We start from the raw sequence: 11,446 nt of genomic DNA on the forward strand, positions 1-11,446 counted from the left end.
GATTTCATGCATCAGAATGTCCATTATTACGCTTTAAAGGTCTCTCAGTCACTAATGTTGAGTCTGACCACCTGACACGGATCAGTGACATGGTGGCGTTCTGTCCACCAGCTGGTCGATGGTGTCAGTGGGCAGGACGTCCCACCCAAGTCAGAACTGGTTCCACCTGGTAACTGGGACTCAGGATGTGATCATCACCTGGTCAGAAGGGATCACTGATGTGTATGAATGAAATAAAAAGAGGAATGTGTCTGAAAGAGTTATTCCAACTTCATGGGCGACGGTGTACTTTATATAAATGTTAGAAACATCCAGTTCTTAGTTGGTTTGATCTGTGATGGTTCAAGGATTCAAGGAACTTTATTTGTCATGCCAGCTCACATTCACGTTGTGGTACCAAATCAGGTCCTGTTTTTTTTTTTTTAAGAAAAATCCTGTACAATAGAACAAGAGTAAAATATAAGTAATAATACAGCAATACAAGTGTAGTACAAAATCTAAACATTAGAGTAGAAAAGCCACATTAGTTGTGTTTAAACTAAATGTTTTTGTAGCAGCAGGTAGACTGGATACTGAACTTGGTTGGTTAAAATATTGCACATATATGGACAAAGTGTTTCATCAGCTAAATACAGACTAAAATAAAAATATAGATCCACATCAAACATTTAATGTAAAGTTCTAATGTCAGAAGTGACATTAGCTTGAATTCATCCCAAACTGCCGGACTGCTCCTTTAAATCTGATTACATCGCGGTAGGAACCTTTGCACAGAGGCGCCTCCGTTCCCACCCGGACTCATACCGGGTCGGACCGCACTACAATCGGCTTCTGTTTGATGTTTCTCTCCGTGATTTGAGCCCGAAACGTTTCTTCGGTCCGCGTCTGTCGCGTGAAATGTGGCTTCCCGCCGCGGTGCGACTCTGACGGAGCCTCGGCGACGGGCGGTGCCGCGGAGCGAAGCCGGGCGGGTTCGGACCCGGAGCGGCGGTGAGCGCGACCCGGTACATGCTACGTGTCCAGCGGCGGCAGCGGCAGCTAGCTAGCTAGCTAACGAGGCTAACATGGATCCGGAGCAGTAACCGGGACTCGAACCGCTCACCTCCCCGAGCAGCTGGAAACCGGCGGCGCAGAGCCAACATGGACGACGGTCCGGCCGATGGAGGCTAAAGTTCGGTCCGGTTCGGTTTAACTCGAGTCTAAAAATGATGTATTCGTCGCGGAGGAAGCCGGTGCTGTACTTCAAGGAGGAGAGGAGGTGAGCAGGACCACAGATAGACGTCCAGGTCCAGTTAGAACCACAGTGTTCTGGTAGTTCACAGTGAAAACGGTCCAAAGCGGGTGAAAGAGGGGTTCTGGAGAAGCGTCGAGTTTAAAATCTCATTAATAAAGCTCATTATCACACATGCAGGTGATTAAAGTTCTTCACAGGGACAAGAACAAATTATAAAAACACGTAAAATATAAAATACTGCAGGAAAAGGTTCAATTAAATAAACTGGATAATTAAAAACAGCACAGACGAGTTTTAAAAAGTGCACAGAGTGGTTAAATTGCTTTGTAGAAGTTAGAGAAAAAATAAGAGTTGAATAAATGTATTTATTTTTTTAATTATTTAAAAAAAACAGACATTTTTTAAAAGTGCTTTATAAAAATATATGGAATAAATTAAAATAGAAATTGTAAAAAATAGAGAAAGCTGAATATGTGCACAGGTTATTCCATGTACTTTATAAAAATAATTTAATTAAATAAACAGAACAGACAAGTTCGAAAAAAATGCACAGATTATTGAAAATATATACAAAACTCTATTTGAATAAATTAAAAAATTAGAACAGTCAAGTTAAGTTAAGTAATGTGCACGGGTTAATCAAACTGCTTTGTTTTTTTTGTTTTTTTTAATACTTAAAAACAGCACAGTCAGGTTTCATAATGTGCACAGATCGTTGAAAGTACTTTTTTTTTAAAAATAAATTAAATTTAAAAAAAATAACCGTACAGGAAAGTTCTGTCATGTGCTCAGTTTATTCAAAGTGTTTTGTACAAATATTTTTTTCCCCAATAAATGAATCAAAAACAGTTATTTTAAGTGCTTTTAAAATAATGAAATTAACAGTAAAGTTTAACAACATGCACAGAAATATGATGGAATAATTAAAACTGGCTTCAGGACGAAGTTAAAATTCAAAATGTTAAATTAATTTTTCTTAGTTTTTCTGCAGCAGAGACTCAGACACTTAAAACTAGAATGAATAAAACTTCAATAATTACTTTAATCCATTTTAATCTGTTTTTCCCCAAATTATAAATTCATTATTTGGTAAATTATGTAGCCCGTTAAATGCCAGTTAGTTTACATGATACCAAAGTCGTTTTTTATGAAACACAAAGTTTGTTGTTTTCTATGTAATCGGTGCTAAATTCAATTTAAAAATATATATATTCTGATGCATTAATACTTTTGTGCGCTGCCACATAAAAAAAAGCCTCCGTCAGAAAACTGCAGTAGAACATATTGATCTATTTGTTTTATTTTAAACATCAGTTCTGATCATAAACAAGATTTTATCTTTCACTTGTTGACGTGATGCCACCAGCTCATTATGCAAAAAATAAAAAAGAAGTTAAAGACTGAAGTCACAGCATTAAATGTGTTTTATGTTGATGTTATTCTCCAGTTTACTGAACACATGTTTTATTAATTATTGCTCGATTTAACGAGAGGTTTTTGTTCCACCGTCGGTGAGCACAAAAGACAAAACTCTGGTTTAAAGTCAGTGAACTTTGGTGCTCAGTGAACAATCATTGGACTTATTTTAGGTTTCGTTTCTTCATGATGGTGAAAAAGGTTCTCGAAAGAGAACAAACCAATAAACCCTGTTAATTAACGTTCTTTCTTGACCTTTGAAGAAGTGACGCCTCTAAAGTTCTCCACCACGAAGAGAAGTGAGTAGCTCTGTTTGGATCAGCGGTTCCCAAACTGTGGTTCAGGGACACGCCGAGGTCTTTGTTATTCAGCTTTACCAGATTTCTGATGATGCAGACTTCATGTCGAGTGTTTAGTGTTTGATGGAATAAATCAGACATTAAAGCCAAAATAATCACATAAATAAATGAATGAAGTGCCGACGTGATGCTTCTGGAAAGTTCTCAGCCATAAATTAACATAATGTCTTAAACTGAGCTGATAATTTACATAAATCGGTTCATGTTTGAGGCTGATTTAGTCTAAAAATCACCTTTTCCAGAAGCTGCAGCCATCAGATGTTCAGACTTCAGTTCCTGATTGTTCCTCCAGTCATCAGCTGATTAATTATCTGTTTCTGCAGCTTTAGGTTTTTAACGAGCTCCAGTTTGGGAACTTCTGATGTCACTGCATGTAACCAACGAGTCTTTATTTCCTGTTTTACTGCTGATGTCTTAATTATCTGATGGACTAATCGCTCAGGAACGTTCTGCACCTGCAACAGGAGGTGGTGTGAAAATGCAGCTTGTAGAAAACTAACAAGGTCCTGAATGAGTCCACCGTGCAGTGTGTTGGTGTGCTGTTTGGTTCTGATGCTTGTTTGGATCAGTACTAACCACAGAAACTACTGGACCCGTGTGTTGGGGCGTCACAACGGCTGGATTTTAAACCTACATTCAGACGGTGATCCTCACGTCTCCCTGACGGATCTGCTCATCCTTATTTCATCTCTTCTCTTGGACGTTTCTGGTCTTGACTCGGAACTGGTTGGTGTTGACCTGGAACCTGACATTTTTGGCCCCGTGCTTGGTTGTCTCAACCTGAAAGTTCTGGTTCTTGGCCCAGAGTTTGCTGGTCTTGACCTGGAACTCGCTTATCTTGACTAGAAACGGATCTTTCTGACCTGGAAACTGTTGGCCTTGACCTCGATCTCGCTGGTTTTGACCTGGAACCTTCTGTACTTGACCCTGTTGGTTTTGTCCTGGACTTTAATGGTGTCATCCTGGAACTTGTTGGTCTTGACTTTCGTGGTCTTGACACTGAACTGGCTGATTTTTGATCTAGAAACTGATTTTCAGACCTGGAAATGGTTGGCGTTCACCCACATCTTGATATTTTACCTGGAATTTAGTCTTGACCTGGAACTTGCTTGTTTTCAACTTGAACTTTCTAGTCTTGACCGTGACTTTGATATTTTTGAGCCACAACCTTCTGCTCTTCACCTTTGACTTGCTGGTTTTTACTTAGAACTTACCTGACTTGACCTGGAACCTGGAATTCTTGACTTAGAAGTTGCTGGTTTCCACCTGGAACGCTTTACACTGACACACAGAAAATTTGACATTTTTGACCAAATACTTCCTAGTCCTGACCTGGAATTTGGTATTTTTGAACGAGAACTTTCTGTTCTTGACCCCAAAACTTTATAGTCTTGACCTGGAACTTGCTGGTTTTGACTTTGAACTTACCCAACTTGACCTGGAAGTTTCTGTACTTGACCTTGTTGGTCTTGACCTGGAACTGGTTGGTCTTGACCTGGAACTTGCTGGTCTTCAGCTTGTGCTTTCTAGTCTTGACCGTGACTTGGATATTTTTGAGCCACAACTTTCGGGTCTTGACCTGGACCTTCCTAGTCTTGACCTAGAATTTAGTATGTTTGAACGAGAACTTTCTGTTCTGACCCCAGAACTTTCTAGTCTTGTTCCTGGACCTTGCTGGTTTTGACTTTGAACTTGTTGGACTGGACTTACCGTCTCGACCTGTGACTTGATGTGTTTGGGCCGATGTTTGCTGGTTCTGACTCAGAACGTGTTTAATGTGGACCTTGCTGGTTTTGATGCTTCGCCTGGATGTAACTCGTGTTTAAAGAAGTCCAGATGCTGAACCAGAACCCAGACAGACCTTTGATTCCGTCCCTCTGTGTTCCAGGTTCCTGTCGGGGAAATGCACCATCTACAAGCTCTTTGGCCTCTGCATGGTTCTGGTTCTGGTCTCTCTGCTCTGGCTGCAGCTCAGCTGTTCAGGTGACATGTCCTCCATGACCCACGAGGACCTGCGAGGCCCCCAGCCGCCGCCGCCGCCGCCCTGCCCGGCCGACGGTCAGGCGTCTGCGGCGGACGACCCGTCCTGGGGTCCTCACAAGCTGGCCCTGGTGGTTCCGTTCAGAGAGCGCTTCGAGGAGCTGCTGGTGTTCGTGCCCTTCATGCACAGGTTCCTGAACAAGAAGAAGATCCGCCACAAGATCCTCATCATCAACCAGGTGGACCACTACAGGTGAGGGCGGCGCCGCCACCACAGAAGAAGAAACCGTTTGGTGTTTACGGGGGTTTGATTGGGTCAGAATGAGTTCTGGAGTTCAGGTTTGATTTTATGGTGAGAACGCTTCAAAAACCGTCGGATCAAAACCGTGTTCAGTGTCGACTGTTCAACATAAACGGACCAAATTCTACACAGGAAGTACCGAATCAAAGAATTAAATAACTTTAAAAAATATACAATTTATTATTATTATTATTATTGTTGTTGTTTTAAATGTATTTATTATTTTGATTTCTGATTTTAAAATCATTTTTATGACATTCCTACTGCGCACATTTTTCTGCTCATATTTTGCTTTTAAAGCGACATAAAAATTATTTTTAAAAAATAATTTTAAAAAAAATTACAAATTAAAAAATAAATAAAAAATAGAATTTTTTTATTTTATTTATTTTGTCTTTATGTTTCTACTTTTATCAGCCTTTTTTTCTTTTATGGATTCATGTTTGATTAATGTTGCCACATTATTTATTTTTTATTTTATTTATTCTTATTTTTATTTTATTCTTTTACAGATTTATTTTGGTAAGTTGGCCTCTCACTGCTCCATAGTTACTGTCGTACAGCTGAAGGTTTTTGGAGCTGAAGTCTTGGTTTGTTTGCTGATCAGAGGACAGCCGGCGTCTTAATGAGGTTAAATTCAGCCAATCAGAGTCGTTGATTGGAGCCGATCAGAGCAAGATGGCGGCTCACGTTGTCCACCTGTCGCGTGGTGTTGCTAATACTTCCTCGTTTCAGGTTCAACCGGGCGTCTCTGATCAATGTGGGCTACCTGGAGAGCGGCAACGACACCGACTACCTGGCGATGCACGACGTGGACCTGCTGCCGCTCAACGAGGCGCTGGACTACGGCTTCCCCGAGGACGGCCCGTTCCACGTGGCGTCGCCGGAGCTGCACCCGCTGTACCACTACAAGACGTACGTGGGCGGGATCCTGCTGCTCACCAAGAAGCACTACCGCATGGTACTGGTCCGGGGCTGACGGGGCGCCGCGGGGCCGGAAGCTAACGGGCCGTTAATCAGCATTTAATGACGCTTCTGCATGTTTACAGACGGTTTCTGAAGCTGCGACGCTCCAGAGATGAGCTCCAGGTGTGAAAAGGTCTAAATGTGTTTGGGCTTGTTTTGCAGTGTAACGGGATGTCGAACCGGTTCTGGGGTTGGGGCAGAGAGGACGACGAGTTCTACCGGCGCCTGAGGAAAGCCGAGCTACAGGTGAGAAACGAGACATCGTTCAGCTTCTCTCTGACTTCAAAGAGCTTCTCGATCTGCAGAAGGTTCATCCTGTGAAGCTGTGACGGCGTTTTAAAGTGTTCGGGTCGCTGTTCTGTCTGTGTGCAGCTGTTCAGACCTCACGGCATCGACACTGGGTACAAAACCTTTCTGCACATCCACGACCCGGCCTGGAGGAAGCGGGACCAGAAGAGAGTCGCCGCCCAGAAGCAGGTACGAGAATCAGCAGGAGGTAAACCTGGAGAAGCTCGATGGTTGTTCCAGGACGCGATGAGCAAACCCAGATAAACGATGAGCCTTTAGACCGTCAAGTCGGCTGTGAAACTCTGAGGAAGGTTTTTCTAGCGTTGTGCAGACGTTCTTGTGGCTGAAACTTTCCTCTCTTTGCGTCCACGCTGAGGTTTTACTTCACGTGTTGTAACAGATGAAGTAAATCTGACTCCTGAACTGGTGAAGCAGCAGCAGCAGCTTTGCAGGATAAAAAGACGACGATGTTTACCAGCAAACATCAACGTGACCGTACAGCTGGAGCCAGACGTTTACATCCAACGAATGAAAAGTTGTTCCACGTGTCTTATTTCAAAATTTACCAAAAAATAAACCTGTGATGGAAACAGATTTAGTAAAACAATCTGTGCTTCTCTCCAAATCAACACATTTACACAGAATCACTTCATTCTGCAGGTCTCGTTTAACATTTAACCAAAAATAAACGTCAGAATTTGACATTTTGGTCTAAACTTTGTGAACGAAAAAAACCTTCCAGAGGGTTTGAAAAGCATCTCATCTTCAAAAACATATAAATATATATATAAATACTGTTGGTAATGCTGACGGAGCTGAAGCAGAACCAGTCTGATTTACTGTCAGAGGGAGGAACACTGGCTGCAGTTCAACCTAAAGGACAAACAACACTCGTGTTTTGGTCACAGCTCAGTCCGTCGTGGCTTCACGCTTCTACAGATTTTTATTTTTTACTAAATCTGTTCAGATCAAATGTTTTTTTTTTGGTACATTTTAAAATCAGACACGTAGAATAAAGTGATTCTGTCAAAAAATCAGAGTTTTGAGCTCCGATTTCTTCAATTCAATTCAATTCAATTCAATTTTATTTGTATAGCGCATATTTACAACAACAAGTCATCTCATAGCGCTTCACAAAGGCAGAAACAGAAACACCCAACAATCCAAAACATCTGGATTCCCTATAAGCTTCAGCAGTCCGCAAGCAGTCCACAACAGTGGGAAGGAACCGAAAACCCCCGCAGATGAGAAGCTCAAGAACCATCAGAACATCAGAAATCAAACCGTTCTGTCAGTTTTTCTGGTTTCCAGCTGGTCAGTTATGTCACAAGACGCTTTTCAAACCCGCTGAAAGGTTTCGACCAAGATTTCAAAACAAAAGTCTCAGATTGTGACATTTTATTTTGAAACATTCACATTAAATGGTTCTAATTAACTGAAGTCCGTCAGGCTGATGGTTCTGATGTTTGGCTTTTGGAGCTCAGAGTTCCTCCATGTGCTTGAACCCGATTCACTAAAAGAACCTGGTTCGTTTCTGGCAGAATAACGTGTTTTTATTGTAAACATCCTGATTTAAAGCAGACGTTTGGTTCTTTGTCTCAGATCATCAGAGGAGCTGAAACGTCTTCAGGTTCTGATGGAGAATCGTTTAAACCCGACCTTGTTCAGGCTCAGAGAGTCGGTGGGTCGGCGCCACCTGCTGGTGATCAGGGTGTACGAGGGTCAGTTCAGTTCAGGGTCGGTTCTTTTTAACCCTAAAACCAGAACCAGGACCAGAACAGCACCCGGACCTCCAGCTGTGATTAGAACAGAACATCTGTTGTTATAAAGCTGCTGCTCATCAGGAAACGTCTGGACTTTGAAACAAAACTCGTTTTTATTCGCTGCTGAAATGTTTTAGAGAAACTCGTGAATACGTTTTAGATGAACAGATAGATTATAGATTGATTATTGATTATAGATACTTTATTTGTTCCCTTTTGCATGAAAATGTCACTTTGAAACACGAACCTCCGACATCTGAACTCCTCGTCCCCCCTCCTGGTCCTCCTCCTTCACCGCCCCTCCCCCTCCCCTCCTCCTGGTCCCCCCCCTCCCCCTGCAGGAGCAGTTTAAGGTGGACCCGGAGGGCGGCCTGACCAACCTGCGGTACCAGGTGGAGTCCCGGCAGGAGCTGGTCATCAGCGGCGCCCCCTGCACCGTCCTCAGCACCAAGCTGGAGTGCGACCAGAGCCTGACCCCCTGGTGCCTGCTGGGATGAGGAGGCCCGCCTCGTCCTGCCACCGCGGTCTTTAAAGCTTGGTTCCGACCCGGAGCGCTCCAGCAGGTGGCGCTGCTGCGGCTCCACCAGTCTTAACCGGATTTAAACGAACTGTTTACTGGAGGTACTTGGAGACAATTAATCTGCTGGTTGACGAGTCAGACAGCAGAGTTGGGTTCTGGTGGGTTCTAGTCGGGCTTCGACGGACGCTCCACCAACAATCTGCCACGTGGCGCTGGAGCTTCAGACTGTTGGCTTCTCTTTTCTTCAGCTTTTTATCCTCGTTGGTTCTTCTTTCTTTTGTTGTTGAACTCTGACCCGACAGGAGAAACGGTTCTGATCTAATCAGCAGACGTTCACCAAAGTCAAACAAACACCGTGGTGCTGGTTCTGTTCGCCGCTGTTATGACTTATTATTTAATAGATCTCATAGAAGTCCAACCAGATCTGAATAAAGCCCCTCTTCAGAACATCTGGTTCTGTATCTGCAGCACCTTCATCCACTGACCAGAGTTCTGCCAGGTCCATGAAGTCCACAGAGGGACGGGTCCAGATTGATCACTGACCCTGAGCCTCAGAACTTCATCAGAACAGCAGATAGACACATGACATTTAGGAGGAAGAACACATCTGAGTTCTGGTAGAACCTGACACCAGATCAGCAGTATTATGGGATGTAAGAGACAAAAACCTCCCAAAGACACGTAAAACAATCAGAACTGAATGACAAAAAAGAGACGAAACAACAAAAACGAGCGACACAATCACACAACACGAGACACATGAGACACAAAATGCCCAAAATCTGACACAAAACAGGAAAAACGAGACGCAAAGTGACAGAAACGATCAACAAAACGACCACAACCAGAAAAAACTGTCCCAGAGATTCACAAAACAACAAAACCAAGCAGCAGAATGACGTCCTGATCAGTTCGACATCCATCCAGGTGTCTCATGTTTCAGTCACTGAACAGATTTCGTGTCATTTTCAACATATTTGGGTTCATTTTGCAGAAATCTTGAATCATTCTTGACTTTTCTGACAATAATTAAGTCATTTCAGACTTCAGTCTTTAGTCGTCGTGAACATTTTGAGGCCACGCTGGTCGATGTTTTGGTCGTTTTAAACATTTCATGGTCTCATGTTTTAGCTCCAGGAGCTACCAGCCGATCATCTCATCAAGTCTCCTGATTTCTTTTCTTTGGTGAGTTCCTTAAACTGAGCCAAGCCAGACGAGCTGTAGCAGATCTGAGCACGGAGACGGTTTCTAGTCGCTGCCAGAACTTTACTGGAAGCATCTTGGCGTTCCAACAACCCGTCTCCATGTTCAGGTCCAGATGTTTCCTGCTGTTACAGACGTGTTCATGAATCGTTGGAGGTTCACAGACGTTCATAAGAACTCAGAGGAACCTCACACGGAGTTATTTATGGTGGAGAAGTTTTCATTTAAGGTGTTTTTTGTTGATGACGTTTATTTATGAACCGGTTTCAGGATCCAGCAGGTCGGGTTCAGATCATCAGAACCAGAACGTTTGAGAATCACGTGAGCAGTTCAGATAAAAATAAAACCTGAAAGTTTTTCAAGTGTTTCGTCGACCACGGTTTGAAAACGTTCTACAGTTTAAGGTCTTTTATTTTAGAGGTGTCGCTTCAGATTTTTTATTTTTTAGATTTACGTTAAAAAAAGCAGCTGGATTTTATTTGTTAATTTAAACCTGGTGAGGGTTCTTAGAGCTCAGCTGGTGGGAGGCCGGTGAGGGATCGACTCGGAGACGCAGCACGTTTACGTTTTGTTTTTTAAATAAATGCAGAATTTGCGAAAAACAAGCTAAAGCTGGGAAATAAAACCAGTCTGGTGTGTTTCCTGGTGGGCTTCAGTCCCACCGTCCGCCTGCTGGGGGCGCTGTCCTGTTGTGTTCTGCTGCCTGGACTCCAGAGGGCGCTGTGGAGACGACTGTACCGTGCATTTGTACTATATTCAGTATTTATACGATAAATCTGAGTCTGAACCAGTTTCCTGTCGTGTTTTTGTGTGTGAATGTGAGAACGCTTAATTAATTTAACTTTATCTTTGTTTTACTTTCATTTTGTTAAATATTGAGGTTTGTAGTCATCAGAACACGATGAGCTGATAAAATATAACAACGGAGGTTAGAAAACGGTCATGCTTCAAAAAAATTAAGTTGTATCAGTAAAATAATGATAATTTTTGTGGGTTTAAATGCAGAAAAATGGTTCAATTTATTTTCCACACATTGTAGAAGAACTGCTAAAGACTCCTGATTAACAGGTTTGGTCTGTTTTCTCTGTTTACAATCGACATATATTTATTTTTTTACTAGATATTATCTGTCACTTAACAAAGCAGGAAAATTGGTTAAATAATTAAAATTGATTTCCAGGTTTTAAATCTTTAATATATATAGATATATATTTTAATATTTGTAAAGCAGTAACTGTAGCTTGTATTTAAATCCAGTAAAAATATTCTTTAATGACAGATTTGGTTGTTTTTTGGGGGGTTTTGTTGATTTTTGTTAAAATATGTAGAAGTTACCAGACATACAGTCGTCCTCATTTATTCATACCCTCCTGTTAAAGAAGGAAAACAAATAAATCACTGAAATGAGCTGAAACT

General features: G+C 42.2%; 1 protein-coding gene across 1 annotated transcript; it reads left to right on the forward strand.

Moving 5' to 3' along the window:
• The first annotated feature begins 814 nt into the window (after positions 1-814).
• Positions 815-9,594, forward strand: b4galt7 (xylosylprotein beta 1,4-galactosyltransferase, polypeptide 7 (galactosyltransferase I)). Its single transcript, XM_008292912.1, has 6 exons — positions 815-1,258; positions 4,898-5,242; positions 6,026-6,251; positions 6,419-6,502; positions 6,629-6,733; positions 8,649-9,594. The coding sequence occupies exons 1-6, from the start codon at positions 1,206-1,208 to the stop codon at positions 8,802-8,804; spliced, it is 969 nt and encodes a 322-aa protein (XP_008291134.1). The 5' UTR covers positions 815-1,205; the 3' UTR covers positions 8,805-9,594.
• The last annotated feature ends 1,852 nt before the right edge of the window (positions 9,595-11,446 follow it).

The sequence above is a fragment of the Stegastes partitus genome, unplaced genomic scaffold, assembly GCF_000690725.1.
Source record: "Stegastes partitus isolate 25-593 unplaced genomic scaffold, Stegastes_partitus-1.0.2 Scaffold842, whole genome shotgun sequence".
Taxonomy (NCBI): domain Eukaryota; kingdom Metazoa; phylum Chordata; class Actinopteri; family Pomacentridae; genus Stegastes; species Stegastes partitus.